Raw genomic sequence first — 19,846 nt, 5'->3', positions numbered from 1 at the left:
CCAGCCACTGGTACCAACCAGAACCAGCCCGTACCCCACCCCACCCCCCCTTCTCTCATGGCCTATTGACAGATCCTCCAGAATCTGAAGGAATTCAAGACAAATGGTTAAGGGGATGGAGTTAATAAAATTTGAAAAATTGAGGCCTGTCACTCCACTAAACTTTTTTCAATACCACTGACAGAAACATATTTCCCCAATGAGTGACCTTCCACAGCTGTAGCGGGCAGGCGCAGCCGCAGCAGTGCTGCCAGGAAGCCAGTCTGCTATTTATCAAATATTATAAGCTGGGACACACTAATCTGGAGCAGGGAGAGGAGGGGAGGGGTCCTGCACTATACTGCCTGGGGTGCTCCAGGTGTTGGCCCCAGCCCCAGACAGCCAGTGGGAGGTGACGGATGGCCTGCGATTAGCACTCCCCACCTCCATGCGGCCCTCTCACTTGCTCCCAGAGGCCTGACCCTCTAGACCAGCTGCTCGGCCCGGAGGGGCCCTGGGTGGGAGACAAGGGGAGGTCAGGCCAGGGCACGGGCCATCCTGATGCCCCTGGAGAGGGCAGGCGGGTGAAACCCAATGTGGTTATTTATTGGAGTATAATGGTTTGTGGCCGTTGGTCGTGGAGGTGAAATCGATCAGTTGTAGAAGTCAGGTTCTATCAATTATTACAGCAATTAGTCAAGTCAGAGCATCAGTGCAAGGGTGCGGGGGCTGGGGGACTAATATTAGATGGACATTTTCCATGATGCCCCCACCTCAGCCTTCCTAAAGTGGGAGCAGAAGTGCTGCCCTGAGGCTCCAGAACCTTGGGGAACCTGGCTGGCTTCCCCCCTCAGGAGTAGCTGGGGTGGGGCCTTCTGGGCTAGAGATAGGCTCAGCACTGTTTTAAAAGGCGTCCTTGTGCTGGCTGGCCCAGGTGCAGAGATGTCCTACCTGTCCCCATCCCATCCTTTATGAGAAGTGACACGACTCCTACTAGAAATTACTCAGTGGCCAATGTTTATGGCACACATTTTTCATTCTGTAAGCAAATATAGATCACTGACAGCACTTGTTTGATGCAACTAATCTCACCCTATGTTCTTTCTCCCATTGTCTTCCTCTCTTACCTTCTCTTGCTCTCCCCCCCTCCCCTTTTCTTCCTGTTTCTCTTCTCTTCTACTCTTGGTCCTCTTTTCTTTCCCTTCTATAGGTCTCTGATTCCCCCTTTACTCTTTTCTTTCCCTTCTATAGGTCCCTGATTCCCCTTTTACTCCAGTCCATATCTAGTGACAGAGCTCCCTTTGAGGCTGCCTAAGAAAGGAGACCTTTCCACTCTGCTAAACTGTAGCTCCCTTTCAGCTCTAGCTATGGTCCCGGAAATAGGGGTGGTGGGGCAGGCAGTTGCCATCTGCCACTGGCCCTCGGCCCTTGTGGAGCGCCTCAGTGTTGAGCACCAGAGAGAACAGGAGTGGGCTGGGAAAGCCAGACCATGTGAGCAGGCCCCTTGGCACTCCATTCCTTCCTGGGCCCCCACAGTACTGTCTGTCCCTCCTTCAGCCCAAGTTGTAGTTGTATGGTCGTCTTCCATCCCCATTAGCTTCTGGAAAGCTGAAATTGTTCCTTGATGCAAACTCTAGATAACAGCTAATCTTAAAGACAGGAAGAGGAGCCTGCAGAAGAAATGGTCACAGAGGTGTGAGGAAAACCTGAAAAAGTGGTTTTATAGAACACAAAAGAGTGGCCAAGGTATCAGTTGCTATAGAGTGGTCAAAAAATACAAAAAAGAAGGCTATTCACTGGCTTTGCCAATCCCCCGTCATCCTACATACAGAGCCCTGCTGATACAAAGCACCCAGTCACTGCCAATAGAATTGAAAGAGTGAGGTTCCAGCTGAGCCCCTAAAGACCCACCTACTAGTTACGAAGAACACAGACACCCTCCTTACCAGGGAGCTGGCACTTTATCCTATAAGTAGTGAAAAGCCAGGGAAGGATATTTCAGCAGGAGTATGTTTTGGCTGCCCTTTTGGGAGTGTGGAGAATTGGAGTTGAGAAAACCTGGCCATGGGTTTGACTCCTGGTCCAAGCAAATAATTAGCTTTGTAACCTTGGGCTATGATTTCACTTTTCTGAGCTCTAGTTTTCATGTCTATAGCATGGGGATTTTAATTCCTACCTCTCAATAGTGGTTGTAAGGATTAAGTGATGTAATGTACATGAAGTACAGAGCACAGTGTCTGGTACATAGTAAGTGCTCAGTAAATACCTATTATTACCACCACTCCTAGATATATAACCAAGAGACATGAAAACACATCCACGTGAAGACTTGTGCACATACTTTCATAGCAGCATTATTCATAATAGCCAAGGGGGAAACAGCCCAAATGTCCATCAACTGATGAATGACTAAACAAAATGTGGCCTATCCACAGAATGGAGTTTTATTCATCCATGAAAAGGAATGCTGCATTTCTGCTTTCATGTTGTAGCATGAATGACACTACAACATGGATGAACCTTGAAAACATGCCAAATGAAAGAAGCCAGACAGAAAAAGCCATATACTGTATGTTTCAATTTATATGAAATGTCAAGTATAGGCAAATCTATAGGAACAGAAAGTATAGGTTAGGGTGTCTGTGATAATGGCTATGGGCTTTCTTTTTGAGATTATGAAAATGATCTGAAATTAGTGGTGATGATTGTATTACCCTGTAAGTATATTAGAAACCACTGAATTATATACTTTAAAAGGTTGAATTTTATGGTATGTGAATTCTATCTCAGTAAAAATTATATATATTAATATTTTATATCAAATTCCTATTAGAAAATAGGAATCATGTATAAAAGTATTAATTTTTCTCATTGATAATAAGTGTCCTTGCCCTAGATCATACTTCTTGCTCTCTCCTCTACTCCCTTCTCCCACACCTCTTCCCCTGCAGCCCAGGCAGACAGCCACATGTAAATGCTTAATAAAGCTTACAGTTGTTGGTTGATAAATTTATAGACCTTTAAGAAGCAGAGAGCTTCAGTAGGAATAGTTTTAGATCATGGAACAAATGTTCCACATCCTAGGATTAAGAAATGCTGAGTTTTGGGGCACCTGGGTGGCTCAGTCGGTTAAATGTTCCACTTCAGCTCAGGTCATGATCTCACTGTTCATGGGTTCAACCCCCGCGTTGGGCTCTGTGCTGACAGCTCAGAGCCTGGAGCCTGCTTCAGATTCTGTGTCTCCCCCTCTCGCTGCCCCTCCCCCACTCTCACTCTCTCTCAAAAATAAATAAATGTTAAAAAATTTAAAAAGAAAAAAGAAGAAATGCTGAGTTTTATAGTCCATCAGTAAACAGTAGCGGGACACACGCCTTGAGCCAGGCCCCATGCTGATGTGCATTGGCCTGCATATTTAGTGTTTTCAACCAACCCATTAGATCCTTCTGGCAGGGACTGTGTCTTAACCCTTCTTTACTTCCTGACAACACTTCCTTAGCAAGAAAGAAGATCGAGGAATATTCCATTTAACACATAGTTCTTGAGTATCTGCTGTGTCCAAGGCACAGCTTTCTTAGGTTTCGGTCTCCCTGCTTCGAGAGAAGTGCCTTTGGGGCCAGGCCAGATCTGATTCTTTTGTGTCTCAAGCCCCACACATTCAAAGTTTGACAAATTGAATGGAATGGACAGTTTTTGAAGAGGAGAGTGAGGGTTCAGACCTGGGCTTTGAGAAGGAGATTCTAATAATGTGGGGGTCAGAGGAGCCTTTCTTCCATATCTGCCAAGGCTTTGCACCAAGTAGACACTTTATACAGGCTTGTGAGCTGCCAGAACTTAAAAGAGAAACAAGGTAGATGCATGGCCCCCAGCAAGCCCCTTCTTTTTATCATACTTCAGGTTCTTTGTCCTCCAAGCACAGGAACTGATACAGAAAGAAATGCCTGCCCACATGCACATTTTCCTATTAGAAAATAGGAATCATATATAAAAGTATTAATTTTTCAGTTGGAATTGGTAAGGGCATCAAACCTTGGGGCTAGCATAGCCAGGTTCCTGGTAATGCCCACTCCCTTCCAGAGGACTCCGTTAACTCCAGTAAGCAAGAAATACCAGAGGTAAAAGACATTAAAGAAGAGAGAGGAGTGGAGAACAGAAAGAAGGGGGCTGTTTCACCTTTTTTCAGAAAGTCTGTGCTTTAGAAAGGAACCCTCTTATATGGTTTTATTAATGAATATTCATCTGTATGCAGATGAGTTTGTTAATGACTAATGCATTGGCATTAGGATATATTTATGTCTTTGGTATATTTTTTAGCATATTCAGCTGTGTGTGTTTGTTTTCTGTGTGTGTGTATAGAGCACACCTGTGTGTACATAACACATGTGTGTGTGGGTAGTATGTTTCTGCACATATGTGCATGTGCATGTAGGAACGCCAGTACCCTGACCTCTGTGTCAGAATTAAGAACTCTCCTGTCAGAGCAGCTTGATGTTTGTCACACCATTCTACAATCTCTTAGGGTTTTGTTGCTATTTCCATGGGAATTCCTTACTTTGAAATCAGGGCCCAAGTCACCTTTGAGGGAAGGCTGAGGCCCCAATGATCACTCATAGAGTCTTTAACTACTTTTCTTCTTCCTGCCAGGAGCCAACCCCCTTCAGAGGAATGAAATGGGACACACACCTTTGGATTATGCCCGAGAAGGGGAGGTGATGAAGCTTTTAAGGACTTCAGAGGCAAAGGTAAATTTCGGAGAAAGGAGAAGGCCTATGGGTACTCCATGCTGCATTTAATCTTTTGCTCATTAAATGATGTCTGGCTCCACACCAAAGGCCACTTCTCCTTAGGTGATTATTGTCTGTTTTAATACAAATCCAGGGGGAGCCTGGGTGGCTCAGTTGTTAAGCATCTGACTTTGACTCAGATCATGATCTCATAGTTCATGAGCTCGAGTCCCACATAGGGTTAGCTTGAGCCCCGCTTCGGGTGAGCTCGTGCCCTGCTTCGGGTGAGCTTGAGCTCTACTCCAGGTGAGCATGAGCCCTGCTTTGGATAAAACACAAGCCCCGCTTTGGGTGAGCCCCACATCTCTCTCTCTCTTTGGGTGAGCCCCCCTTCTCTCTCTCTCTCTCTCACCTTCTCTCCCTCTGTCCCTCCTGTGATTCTCTCTCTCTCGCCTCTCGCTCACTTGCACTCTCTCTCTAAAACAAAACACACACACACACACACACACATACACACACACACACACACACACACGTATGTATCTGTATATACATACACATAATGTGTATATAAACACATACATAAATCTAGTCCCCAGTCTTAATAAGAATAGGAAGCTACCCTTATCATGACCAGGCAGAGGCCTGGGCCACTTCTGGGTTCTGAGGACTAATCTTCAAATTCAGTTTTTGAGCTAATAGACCTTTTAGCTCCTTTTCATAGGACCAGGATAGTTAGACAAAATCTTTAACCCAAGTACTGTTTCCTCAGTCGTTATGTATTCTATAACCTCAGCAAGTAATCCTTTCCCATCATCCCTCCTTTCAGAACCATTCCCTGACCCTTCCCCTCCACACACAGTCCAGAGAGCCTGGTATAGTCTGAGCCAAAAAAATCTCCATCTTAATTTGATCTTCTCAACCAAACTTTTGAGCTCCCTAAATATAGGCAGCTTTCTGCTCTTCCCAGCCACTGAGCTATCACTCAGGAACTACTTGGCAGAGTCCAGGCATTAGAATCACAAATCTCAGAGCTGCCAGGGACCTCAGAAATTGTCAAGTCCGGTGGTAAGAAATTTTACCAAAGCCTAAACAATTAAGTCAGAGGAAATTAAGATGTTGTGGTTGAGGAGAAGTGGACCAGAGTTGCACCCAACTGGCCTAGCCCTTCTCTCCTGAGCAGCCTCAGGGGAGGCTCTGCTGTGAACACACGTTTTAAATCTCTGAAGCCTAAATCAATGGACTCGTTTTACTCCTGGGGAAACTAGAGCCGAGGGATGTGACATGACTTTGGCTCCAGAGTGAGTTAGTGTCAAACCTAAGCTAATAGACTTGAATACAAGGTCAGGTGATAGGTTCCGTGGTAGGACTGGAACTGGAAGACTTGGTTGCTGACTCTCATTCTTGTGTTCTGTCCAGGATCATGGAGTTTCTGTTGGCACATTGGCTGATGTACCTTGAGATGATTCAGTGTGACAGGTCCCACCTAGTGGCAGATATTCTCTGTGTCTTGAGTAAGAGCACTTAGGTCATTGGACTGAAACAGACAAGATACGGGTTGTGATCCCAACTCTACCACTCACTAACTGGGTGATGTTGGGCTAGCACTTGCTTTCACTGAAGCTCAATTTACCTCTGTGAAATGAAGACATTGGACAGAATGGTTTCTAAGGTTCTATTCTGTATACAATTGTCTACATGTCAGGATAAACCAGATTATGTTGTAATAACCCAGAATTTCAGTGGTGTAAAGCAATAAACATTTATTTTTGGCCTCATGCAGCCTATCCATCATGGGTCAACAGTGGGGGCTCTGTTCATCAAAGGCCTGCAGAGACCAGACTGGCATTGCAGCCACCCTCTGGGATGTTGCAGGTTGCTTGCCAGAGGGAGAAGAATGCTCTGGAGGGTCTTGCATATGCAGTTAAATGCCCAGTCTGGAAGTAGACCCTTCCACTCACAGCTCACTGGACAGAACTAATCCCTGTTCCCACCCAATCACAAGGGACCAAGGGGAGTAATCCTACCATGTGCCTACAAGGGGGAGACTGGAAATGTCTGGCAGCCAGAATTAACCATATAGTTTGTTTCCCTGGGAGCCTTAGTAACTACCCTGCAGTAGTTTCCTCCAGAGGAGAGGAGGTAGGAAGGGAGATGGGGTTTCACAGCACATCCTGAGGGGTGCTTGGGACCAGCAAGAGTGAAAATTCCTAGAGAGCAAGTAATTCCCTCCTCTCTGTTCAGATTTTCCATCCCTAGGAATATCCCTAGAGGTAGAGTCAGTTTGCCCAGGTGCCTTAAAGATATCCCTAAACGTGTTTCACATAACCTTGGACTGCACTCCTGTCATCCCTCAGGCACAATAGCTGTCCCATGAGACCATGCCCTAGACTTGGCCAAGAGAAACCATGGTGTGTCAGGTGATCTGACATGGGGCAAGTCTCTTAGTGCCAGCATAGGTGGAGGGGTTAGAGCTGCTGTGGGATCCTTAACAAAATTCGGCTGCTTAAGAAGTGGCTTGATGTTGGCCACGTTAGTACAAGGCTAGTGTCCCGAGTAAATAAATGGTGGTTGTGTTCCTCTGTTCCAGTCAGACCCTTCTGGACCACAGAGGGCAATTGCAGACACTACCTTCTGAGTAGACATGGAGCTCTTAGAATCTGTGCAGAGTAGGGCAGCTAAGGGGAAAGAGGAACTATGCCAGAGAAAAAGCCAAAGGCAGTGGGGACATCAGGCCCAGAAAGGAGAGACCACATATAGACACAGGAATAGCTGTGAGTGAAAGGGGGGGGGGGGGGGAGATTCATTCACTGGCAGAGCTGGGACAGAACCAGGCTCAGTGGCAGCTATCGGGAGGAGCTCCCTAACAGAGCTGTCACACAGTGCACGGGGCTGCCTTTGGAGGCTGGAAAACCACGTAGAGACTGCTTGGGGTTCTGTAACCTCTCCATGGAAGACTATTTCTCTGTTGTCACCTCTCTGTACTTTATGTTTTCATCTGGTCTGAAATGTCCCAACTGTCCACTGAGCATCTCTCCTTGATTGCTGTACTGTCCTGTCACCCCTCAGTTCTCCTTGGGTATTAGCATTGTCTTTCAGTTGCTCAGCATCTACTTTGTCACCCATTCTTCTCTGATTTTTTTTTTTCCTCTAAGCTGCAAAAAAACACTACCTCTTCAAAATCATGAGGCAGAGCTTCATGGGAAGAACACTGCTATAGACCTGGTTCTGTCCCACTTTGCCAGTAAGTAAGCAGTAGCTGATTCTCTCTGAGTTCAGGCCTTACGTCTATAACCTAATGACTCAGGCCTGGAGGGTGCTGAGGCTCCAGCCTGAGACCTCATCTCCTGGCTCTTTGTCTAGACATGGGTGACTGCCACTCCGATCTTATCTTACTCTCCTTCTATGCACCCAGCATCCTCCTGCTTCCCAGCCCAGCCTTCTCCACCCTGTAGTCAAATATGTGTTCGTTATGGAAAATGTGTAAGTGTAAAAGTCATATGTGTCATTATAGAATATTTGGAAAGTAAATTAAAGAGAATTAAATAATTTAGTACATGTTTATGACTGTCTGTGTGCCAAGTTCTGGGCTAGGTAAGAAGAAGACAGGTGGGTGAAACACTCAAAGAGCTTACCGTCTGGTGAAGAGACAGGCAAGTGAACCATGAAAGTGAACCAGGGAAGCCCAGGGACTGTGGGAATCCAGAGGTGGCTTCGAATCCTACCTGGGGAGATCAAGGCAGTCTCACTGGAGGACAGGGCAACTGAGCTGAATTTCAATGAACATTTTAGCCCTACTATCGATATGTGATCACTATTAATATTTTTAATTATTTATAATAATAGTAGGTATTATTAAGTGCATCTTTTATTAAGTGCATCTAGGTACTATGCCAGGTGCTTTCTCTGCATTTTTTATAACCCTGTAACAAATCCTTGAAGCAGCTCTTATTACCCCGGTTTTATAGATGGGAAAACTGAAGCTGAAGGAAAGAAAGCAGATACTTAACAGAAAATCAGGTTGTTAAAAGTAACTATTGGGGTATGAATCAGAGGATTTACTTTCATGATACTATATATGCCTTTTCTGAACCTTACCTATATATATGTATATAGATGGCCTTTTTTTTTTAACCTGGTTGATAGCCTACGGTACATACAGGGGTCTTAAACTTGCAGCCATGTTTTATTTTAACAATCCAAGAATTTATTAAAAATGTGACCCCGTAAGGGTTGGGGGTGTGGATTCCTCCCAGCTCGCTATTATATTTTGTGCTAGCCTAACAGACATTTATATTTCCTACTTGGCCCTGAAGGTGTTTGAGTTATGATCCTAGTCCCATATTTGGAATTTGCTTTTTTTTTCACTTAATATTATTTCTTTTTTTTAAGTTTAATTATTATTATTATTTCTTTTTAGTAATCTCCATACCCCAGCATAGAGCTTGAACTCACAACCCTGAGATCAGGAGTCACATGCTCCTCTGACTGTGCCAGCCAGGTGCCCTGCTTAATATGATTTCTTGAAAATTTTCCCATTTTCAAGTTATCCATAAGCCTAATTTTTAATTTCATTCTGCCTTTTAAAATGTGTCACTTATCTAAGAATCTCTGTCACTTTTTTTTTTTAAGTTTATTTCTTTATTTTGAGAGAGAGAGAGAGAGTGTGACCAGAGGAGGAGCAGAGAGAGAGGAGAGAATCCCAAGCAGGCTCTGTGCTGACAGCATGGGCTTGGACCGTGAGATCATGACCTGAGCCAAAATCAAGAGTCAGATGCTTAACCAACTAAGCCACCCATGCACCCCAAAGAATCTCTGTCACCTTTAGTAGCCTACATGATTTTCTCCTTGCTGCTGGTTTGCTCAGTTTCTCTGCTTTGTCTGTGCAGAAGCTTCCTTGGGCCCCCTAAGAAGATTCAGAGGTGGATGAACCCCAGCCCCTGTCCTCTGAGCTGGCCATCTGGAAGTGGAGGATGGGAGAGAGGCAGGCACCCTTGGTTCTGATACCCACAGACTGATTTGTATGTTAGGAGGGGTCCACAGAGAGTTTGTGGGGGCTCCAAGAAAGCATGGATCACCTTCAGGCAGAATGAGCAGGGCAGGCTTCGTAGAGAAGGTAGTTGTGATCTCACTTTGAAGGATTTTGTTACATGGAGAGTTTAATACTTAAAGCTTAGACCATTTTCATGTTTTAACTAAGAGACGAAGGAGAGAGGTAGAAATATATCTCTGTGCACACGATGGCAGATAAAACAAAAATATGGGGAGCTAGTCCATGATGAATATTCAGCTGAGGGGGACGTGCTGGTGCCAGCCCGCATCTCCACTCCCGGATCCTCGTTCCGCCGAGACTCACGAGGAATTTATTGCTCATTTTAATCACACCCAGAGAATGAATTGGCAGGAATATTAGGCAGATAGGCCTATCATATATATTTTATTTGCATATCCCAGTGACAGAATCACAAGCACATTTCCTGTATCCATATTTTTTCATTTGCTTCAGGGATAGCTGGGGATGCAGTGCTCCCCTGGGCCCGCATTCTGGGCTGCAAACCTGGGTGCTGAGGAGAGCCCTCTTGGAGAGAAGGGGTGAGGTACACAGGAGAGTAAGAGGGTTATCTTGCTCCCGTCATAGGGTGAAGTGATACCCTTTCCCCACTTTGCCCAGCCTGCTCCCTGCTGCATTTCACTTCAAGTGCCAACATGCCCCATGCCTGGCCCTGTGCTTGGCCTTACGGGGATGACAGCACCATCTGACCTTCATTGCAGCTTTACAGTGGGCCAGACACGGAGCTGTGTGCTTATGAGGACAAGCTTTTGCTTTCTCTTTTCTTTGTTTTTAACTTTTAAATAAGTTTTTATTGAAATATACTTCTATAAGGTGCATATATCTTAATTATATAGCTCTCTGTATTTTCACAAGCTAAACACAGCTGATCAAGAAACAGACCATTATAGACACTCAGAAACCTACCTTACACTTCCAGTCACTGCCCATCCCCCAGGGGTAAGCATTACCCTGATTTATTTTAATTTTATTTTTACATAATTTCAAAAATAGTGCGATGAATTCTGTAAATTCTTCACCCACATTACCAATTGTTAACATTTTATCACATTTGCTTTATTATATATATATATATATAGAGAGAGAGAGAGAGAGAGAGAGAGAGAGAGAGAGAGGTAATTCTTTCTGAACTGTTTAAGGGTAAGTTACACACGTGATGCCCCTTTATCCCTAAATACTTGTATTTCCTAAAAGGACATTTTCTTACCTCAGTACGGTCCTCAAAAGCAAGGCATTAATATTGATATTAACTAATCTGTCAGTGTTATTCACACTTCACCAGTTTGTCCCAATGACTGTCTTTACAAGAAAAGAAAATTCTGGATCCCAAATTGGATTTAGTTTCATATCTCTTTAGTAGTCTCCATTAATCTAGAATGGTTCCTCAGTCTTTCCTTGTCTTTCATGACCTTGACATTTAATGGGTTCAAGCTGGGTATTTTGTAAAGTGTCCTCCAGTTTGGGTTTGTCTGATGTTTCCTTATGATTACATTTAGATTACACATTTCTGGCAAGAACACCTTCTGGTGTTTATTTCAATAAAATCATTAGGTAGCCCCATGCTAAGAGTAGGAATAGGAGATTAGTGTTTTAAGTCTCATCTCCCTAAATAGACTGTGAACTCCCTGGGGCAGGAAACAGGTCTTTTCTTACCTCCAGGGTGTAAATTGCAAGCTCTAGAGCCAGACTGCAAAGGTTAGCATATTCTGTCTCTATTACTTGCTACCGGTGGACCCATGCTTTAATGCACTTCATCTCTGTGCAGAGGAGGAAGAGATACACTGAACTTCTTATGGCTGGGAGGATTAGAACAGCTGGTTCCCAGTCAGATGAGACCCAGCAATTGATGCTAACACTAGTGAGTGAGAGTTTGAGGAGTAACGGGATTATTTACATAGGCTCAGATCCTCACCCCACAGGATACTTATTAATTACAAAGGGGAAAATGGTAGTCGAAAAACATGGCACAGAGCACCTTAACCCAGTGATCAAAGTCAACATCACCAGTTATAAAATAATCAACATCCTGTGCCTCCTGATATGATACACTAAGAACACAACTCATCTTCTCACTTGAGCCAGTCCTCTTAACCTTCTCTCACCAGTCTTTGAATCAACCCAGCTATTTGCACAGTGACATGATCTGATTTACATATTAAAACATCACTCTGGCAGCAAGGAGGATGGGCTGGAAGAGAAGACAATGGAATCCAGGATGCTGACATAATGGTCACTGAGTGTAATGGAAGTGACACCTGCTATGTGCCCTAACTTTCTCTACAGGGGTGTATACTTTATGAGCTAGTTCAAGAGATTTTCAAGTCCCTTGGGTGCCTCTCTCATCCTCCAGGCCTCTTTGTTGGACCTCCTGGGCTCCTCTTACCATCATTCCCCCACTCAGCGTTCTTTCCATCATCCCGTGACCCTAGTCTCATCTGTTGCCCCCTGTCCTTTTGTTGACTTTCTTTCCAAGTCCTCTCTGTCATTGAAGCTTCAGAGCATGGGAGAAGCCCTGAGATGCGAATTGGGGTCAGCGTCAGGAACATGGGGCATATCTGAGTATATCTGAGAGCAGCCTAAGTGGGCTCTGTGACCCTGACCTCCCATGAGAGGTAAATGGTAGCTTGGCCTTTCTTCTGTTTCCTCCTCCATACCTATTGCATGCTTGCCCAGGGTCTCATTCTGTCTACTCACCACTCCCACCTTCACCTCAGCTGCCCTTTCAGTGAACACATTGCCACTTTCATTGTCAGACCTGTTCCTTGAGGGATACCCAATAATAGGGTTGCCTGACATACCCCTTCTCCCTGTAACCCTCCCCCAAAGAACCACTCATCTCAGCTACCCACCACTGAGTGTGTGCAGCTAGGCTTCACCCCAGCCTCCCAGCCCTTTCCTGTAAATGCACTCACAGCCAGGAGGGGTGCCATATTAAATCAAGAATGATAGAAACCAGTGGCCACGATTATCCGCCAAGATGTAGCATGGGGAGCTGGTTGCTGCCGGCTCCAGGTGAGGACTTCTGAAGCTAATTGCATGTGGCTTTTATTAAGAAGATGATCACTCCCCCACTTCTGCTCTTGTGGGTGGTTTCTTCCTAGTGCTCTCAGCCCAGTGTCCTCTCCTTCTGCAGGCTGGGTCACCTGCCCTATCTTCTCCTCTAGTGGAACTGTGTCAAAGCAGGGCCTCGACCTCAGTCCCTATAGGCTTCCTCTCCATCTCCTCAAAAAGCCGGAAACAGTAGTAGCCTACATTTATGGAGCCCTTACCAAGTGCCTTCTCCCATCTTACTCTCCTTCCCCAAAGAGAATATATCCAGACCAAATATTTTCCTTTCCTGTGTTCTTTCACAAGCGTGGGCTCATAGCTGATGCCTCAAAAAGCCATTCATTCAGGGGTGCCTGGCAAGCTCAGTTGGTGAGTATGATACTTGATCTCAGGGTTGTGAGTTTAAGCCTCATGTTGGATGTAGAGATTACTTAAAAAATAAAATAAAATCTTCAAAAAAAAAGGCCACTCTTTCATTCAACACATTTTTAAAATACAAACTCTATGCTAAGCATTAGGAAAAGAGCATGAAGCAGTAAACTTTAACCTGGTTTAATCCCAGCGTCCTATATATTTTTATCAAAAAGTCCGATCCATTTTCAGAAGTTTTTCTGAATAGATATTGAGAACTCCAGGCTGGGGGAGAATCAGGATGTGTCCTGATTTAGGCCACAGGTTGGATCTTTCCCGGGACCATCTAGAAAGCTCCTGAGAAACCGGCCAGATCACAGTATAACCTTTTCCCTATACTCACCCCCATAAAAGCCAGGGACCCTTTACCCTTGCCCAAGAAAATAACAGGAATACTAAACTCATGACATCAGAGAAGAGTTATAGGAGTAGAACTGTTTCCCTGGAGAAGACTTAGGAAGACCACAGGGTCCTACCCAAACCAACAGAGTGGCAAGAAAAGTCATGTTGCCTGTGACAAATGAAAAAGATATGTTCTGTGAGGCCCCACACATCAATGCATGGAAAGCACCTAGAGGCTGAATTTCTAACACATAAGGAAAACTGGCAGGCAGAGATGAGCTGCCTTGTGCAGTTGGAGGTATCCCCAGAACCTTGCTGGTGTTGAGACTGTACCCTACAGACCTAGGCTTCCTAAGGAGGGAGCCTCAAGAGCCATTTCTGGGGTAGTGGGGCATCTAAGTGGACTAGGCTCCTAGCTTCTGCTTGATCCAGAGCAACTCTTCATCTGTGGAGCCCATACAGGTTAAATTAGTTAAAAGGGTTCCTGTGTCCCCATCCCATCTCCAAGAAAGCACTGGGTTATATAGTTATCAAAATGCAGTGAAGGAGAGAAATAACGTTTATCAAAGGCCTTCCAAGGGCCAGCTACTGTGTTCTCTGCTTAAGTCTCTCACACTACCACTTCTGCTATACATTTGCTATGTGCCAGAGACTCTGCCGAGTTCTTTGTGTATGTTGTCTCACCTGATTCTCCCCAGCATCCCACCAGGACCCTGGAAGGTGGGTGTGAGTCACCATCTCCGTATTAGAGATGAGGAAATGAAAATTCCGGGAGTTGAATGAACTTCCCCAAGGTCAGCTAGCTAGTAAGTGGATGAGGTGAAGTTTGAATTCAGGTCTTCATGGAACAGAGCTGCTTATTTCTGCCACACAGCTTGCCCCACTATGAGCCAGAAGAGGAGACAAACTTCAGGTGGGGACAACTGTAACAATTAAAGACACTGTTTTTAGAGGGCAGTGCCTTTGTATGGTTCCCAGCACTCAGCCCCTGCTCCACAACCAGTAGTCACCTCATTCAGTTGGCAACGTGTATTGACTCCTTCTGTGAGCCAGGCCCTTGCTATGTGATGGAGCTGTTGAGATGAATAAGACATGGTCTTTGTCATCAAGGACCTCATGGTTGAGTAAGGAGAGACAAACAGGCAGTTAAATAAGTGCTCTGGAGGTCCCAGGGGCAGGCATGAAGCCTTACGATAGGGTCCTTAGACAATATAGTATTTAGGTTGAGATCACCAGGGCACTTGTAGATGGGAATGCAGAAGACTTTTGTGGTGAGGGAGCAGTGTGAGCAAGGGCTCAGAGGCAGGAATACTCTGAGACCCATCACTAGGAGAAGGAAGGGAAGCAGACTCAACAAACCCTGGCAGTCAGCTTCCATTGCCTCAAGCTGCTTTTGTGGCCTGCCTGACTACAAGCCAGCAAGGCCACTAGCCAATGCAGCACCAGGCAGTATGTGTACATGTCACCATCAGAGCCTTCCAGCCCAGTGGACCTAAGTGCTGAGAGGGGCTGGGTGGGCAGGGAGGAGGAGGAGGCAGATATATGGTGGAGTCGTCAGAGCCAGGTGATGTATGTGGCGCCTGAGGGAGCTGCACAGTGACACTCTGGATTCCAACCGGCAAGCGTCGCTCCACTGGGATTGGCGCCGAATTATTGCTCCATATGAAACCCAGGACTGATGGGAGCTTTCAGTTACAGACTGATAGCAACAGCCAAAATTGGATTGTTTGCTATTTATTTTTTTTAACTTCTGTCAAGGTCACTACTGTAACAGGAAAACACTGCCCAAGCAGCAGGTATTTTTCATCCACTCTGCCTGCAAGAGCAATCTGTAGCCACAACTTTTGTGACAGGGCCTTTCCTTGACAGCTTTCTTTCTAGAAAGCTGTCAGTGTTACAGGGTCTTAAGGGAAAGGAGCCTCCTGAAGATCCATGTCTTTCTGTCCCAGTCCAAGACCTGCTCCCTTCCACCGTCCACCCTGCTCCATGAGCACTTTATCATCCCACCTGCACACTCACCCTCCCTGCCTGGCCCCCAGATAGCCCTCCATTTGCTGCCTGGCCCAGTACTCCAGCTTCAAGCCTCCAGTCACCCAGAAGCCTCCCCAGAATGTTCTGGTCTTTGTATATCCTTCCTTCTCTGGACTCCCGTGCCACCCTGTTTAGCTGTCAATTCTTTCCTCTTATCTATCATCAAATTCACTTTTACAAACATTCACCAGCTGCCTCCACTGTGTCAGGACTCATGCAGGGAGTAAAAGACAGTGCTTGCCCTCAGGCGGCTCATAAATAGATTTAGAGTACAGAGTCACAAACATGCAACAAATTTGTTTTCAATAGTGGGAGGTTTTTGTTTGTTTGTTTTTTAGAGATGGGTATAGGCTAGAAATAGGCACACATGCTTTGGAGGAAAATGATCAGTACTGCCTGAGAAATGTTTGTGCACAGGCCCTGCCTCACCTTCCTCCCAACTTAGAGCTCCCTGAGGACAAGGCCTGGCTCTCCTCTCTTCCCTGCAGTGTGATCATATTCAGGCTTCCTCCTTCTGCCTTCCCTGAAGTGGACCAAGCCCAGGGCCAGACACATACCAGGCAGTCAGCAGTGACTAGAACCCTCTGGGTTCTAGTCCTCCTCTCCACCCTGCCTTTTCCATCATGGCATGCACAGGACAAAACAGACAGCAATTAGTGAATAATTGTGTTTAATTGAAATGCAGTATCATGGAAGTGGAGGGTGTTCATAGCTCTGGTTTAAAAACCAAAAGGGGGGCGCCTGGGTGGCTCAGTCGGTTAAGCGTCCGACTTCAGCTCAGGTCACGATCTCACGGTCCGTGAGTTCGAGCCCCGTGTCGGGCTCTGGGCTGACAGCTCAGAGCCTGGGGCCTGCTTCGGATTCTGTGTCTCCCTCTCTCTCTGACCCTCCCCCATTCACGCTCTGTCTCTCTCTGTCTCAAAAATAAATAAACGTTAAAAAAAATTTTGTTTTTAAATAAAAACCAAAAGGTTTTTGGGGTACCTGGCTGCCTCAGTCAGTGGAGCATGTGACCATTGATCTCCGGGTCATGAGTTCAAGCCCCACATTGGATGTAGAGCTTACTTTTAAAAAAATGAAAAACAGGGCACCTGGGTGGCTCAGTCAGTTAAGCGTCTGACTCTTGATTTCGATTCAGGTCATGATCTCATGGTTCATGGCTTTGAGCCCTGCTTCGGGCTGTGTGCTGACAGCACGGAGCCTGCTTGGGATTCTTGGTCTCCCTCTCTCTCTCTCTCTCTGCCCCTCCCCCACTCATACTCTCACTCAAAAACAAACATTAAAAAAAAAGTAAAACCAGAAAAGTTTTCAAGAGGGTAAGTGGAAAGGGAAATAACCTATTTTTATTAAGCACTTAAAACTGAATGCCAGCCATGATGTTAGGCACATTATGTATATCATCATATTTAATCCCCAATATACAGATGAGAAAACTGAGGGGGAGTAACTTGCTCCAGATGATAAGCACATCTTATAAGTGATAAAGCTAGGATTCAAACTCAGGTCTTCTGTCAGACTCCAGAGTCAAGGGTTACTTTACTAGCAGTACTTATTTTACTAGCAAGATGAGCCAGGACTCCTGAGCAGTGGCCAACTGAAGTAAGGAGAATGAGGTGAGGACTAGGACAAGGGGACAGTGGGAAGGACTGGGCCAGCCTCCAATGACCAGGAGCCAGAGTGTGCATTAGGACCCCTGGAGACCCAGAACTGTGTTTTTTACCCCTGAGTTACAGGGTAGAATGAAACTGGGATCCTGTTGGGCCCTGTGCTCCTGAGCCACCTGCCCTCTCTCCCCACAGTACCAGGAGAAGCAGCGGAAGCGTGAGGCCGAGGAGCGGCGCCGCTTTCCCCTGGAGCAACGGCTGAAAGAGCACATCATTGGCCAGGAGAATGCCATCGCCACAGTGGGTGCTGGTGAGTATCAAGATGCCAGCCGGTGCCAGAAAAGGGCGGGGGAGCTCATGGTCTGCTGCAGTGAGGTGTGCATCCTGCTGTCACCATACCAGGCAGAAGTGACTAACATTACAACTTAACGTTTGTTGAGTACTTTCTGTGTGCCAGGCATTGTGATAAGCTCTTCATGTATGTTGTCATTTAGTCCTTACAGCAACCCTGTTAGGGTAAATCCCCATTTTACAGATGAGGAAGCAGAGATACAGAGCACTCATAATAATTGCTCAAGGCTGCTTTGCTATACTCTGACTCAAACCTTGATCTGGTCCACTGTTCCCACCCCTAACTTTTCAGGTAGGCAGACTAAGACCCAGAGAGGAGCAGGAGCTTGTCCATCACTTGTAATGTGGCAGCTGAGTCAGAACTAGAACTTCTGTCTTTTGTCTCCCAGCCTGGGACTATGCCACTTTTCAGTGTTTTTTGTCAGCATCTGGTTCAGTTTTAGGAGAAATACCCTGAACCAAGCCTTAAGCGCTTTCTTCTTGACCCTAGAAGCTCTTAGGTCCCATACTGGGAGCCGGAATGCTCTCTGGTATAACCCCTACTCTGATGGCCCTTCTGCCCATGCAGACCCCACTAGAGAGAATTATAAAACTAGGGTTCTGCTCAAGATAGTGGTCTCACTTCTCTTCTCTGACTCAGGTGCATGACTCTCTGAAGCTGTCCTCAGACAGATGAGGCAAGGGCAGAGTAACCCACGCCTGGCTTAAACAAGCAGGCAGTGGTTCTCAAAGCATGGTCTCTGGACCAGCAGCATCAATATCCTCTAGTACCTTGTTAGAATTGCAGATCTCAGACCTCACCCCAAACCTATGGAATCAGAAACTCTGGAGTGGGGCCCAGCAATCTTTTAACAAGCTGTGTAGGCAGTTCTGATGCTCAGCTCATGTTTAAAAACCTCTGCCCTATGGTGTCAGGACATTCTATTCATGTTGCTTACCCCTTCTCTCCAAGCATTTGGCCCCACCAGATGTGATCCAGCAACTGCCAAAGACAGCACCTGATAAAGGCTTAGTGATAAAAGAAAACATCAGGCTATATTGTGGTGCACCTCTGGGACATTCTGGAGCAGCATATCAGCCCTAGGATACCAATTAGAGGGGTAATTGAAAAATGAAGGCAGCCACCCCTGCAACACAGCCCAGCCTGGTCTCCATCATCCTCACACACCAGTGGGACTCATGTGGCAGTCATGAGTCCCTCATCAGCAGATAAAAGGAGCCCATGGACCAGAACTGCCTCACCAGCTAGAAGTCAGGAGGCTGCTTAGAGGCATACACAGGAGCCAAGGAAAGCTTTTTGAACACACAGGCCCCACTACTCAGGCCCAAGCCACACCAGGCTGCCCTTTAGGATCTGGATACAGACATCCACTCTCAGCCACCACCTTACAGGTGACGACACCTTACTACTTTGCCAAGGCTGTGGCTGAGGTGGAGGGAGGGGAAGCCCTGGGAGTTCCTGAGGGTTGAAGAGAGAACGAGTTGCCCATGGAAAAGGCATTACCTGCACAGAGAGCTAAGAAAGCAGTCTCCTGTCCACCTGGGCCGGCACTGCAGCTGCCATCATAGTGTTTTCCCTCTGCTCCTTACACAGCCCTTTCCCAGCAGGCTGTCTCCTCCTCTCTGACCTCTTGCTTCTCCCCAGCTTCTCAAGCCCCATAAGATGTGATGCTCCAAGAAGTTGGAGGGAGGGGAGAGGAGGACATGGGAAGGAGAGATTTAGACCAATGTGGGCTAAAATAGCAGGTCTGCACTCTTTAGCTGTGCAACTCCAGCTAAACACGTGGCTTGTTTGAGCATCAGCTTTCTCATCTGTGAACTGGGGAGCCAAATCCAGGACTGACTGACTATAAAGTACATGCTCTTTCCAGTCCCTGTCGTCAAGGTGTTTACCAGCTAGAGTGGGGCACTATGTTCTTTAAATTAGGCCCACAGTTGTTTCCTTCAAGCCGAGACTGATCCTTAGTCTCAGCCCCAGGCTGGCCTCTTCCTCTGATCCTACACCAACCTCTGATGCACCCCCCACTTTGTCTCTCCTTGTTGTTGGCCCATAGCCGGAGTAAATGATTCAGTTGCCCACTTGCGAAGGGCTGTCAGAATGCCTGCCCTGAGAGCTTCCCTCTACCCAAAACTCCATTCTGTTACCCAGACTTTGCCTCGGATTGGGAGGGTCCTACACCTTGTCCTGTGTTATGTAGGTTGACCCTGCTGTGGCTTCAGTGACCCTTGAAAAGACAGACAGGTATTGGGGCCTGAGCTGTGGGCTTGTGTATCTCCTCCATTTGTAT

General features: G+C 46.2%; 1 protein-coding gene across 2 annotated transcripts in view; it reads left to right on the top strand.

Moving 5' to 3' along the window:
- The window catches only part of CLPB (caseinolytic mitochondrial matrix peptidase chaperone subunit B), a 142,232-nt gene that overhangs the window by 99,613 nt on the left and 22,773 nt on the right, over positions 1 to 19,846 (top strand). For both annotated transcript variants that reach the window (XM_019449704.2, XM_019449705.2), the window contains 2 exons: positions 4,621 to 4,718; positions 17,403 to 17,517. In XM_019449704.2, the coding sequence (XP_019305249.1) occupies positions 4,621 to 4,718; positions 17,403 to 17,517 (213 nt within the window). The remainder of the gene's footprint in view (positions 1 to 4,620; positions 4,719 to 17,402; positions 17,518 to 19,846) is intronic.

Source organism: Panthera pardus, unplaced genomic scaffold, assembly GCF_024362965.1.
Source record: "Panthera pardus isolate Hobbes unplaced genomic scaffold, ASM2436296v1 HiC_scaffold_12, whole genome shotgun sequence".
Taxonomy (NCBI): domain Eukaryota; kingdom Metazoa; phylum Chordata; class Mammalia; order Carnivora; family Felidae; genus Panthera; species Panthera pardus.
This window is presented reverse-complemented; position numbering and strand designations above follow the sequence as displayed.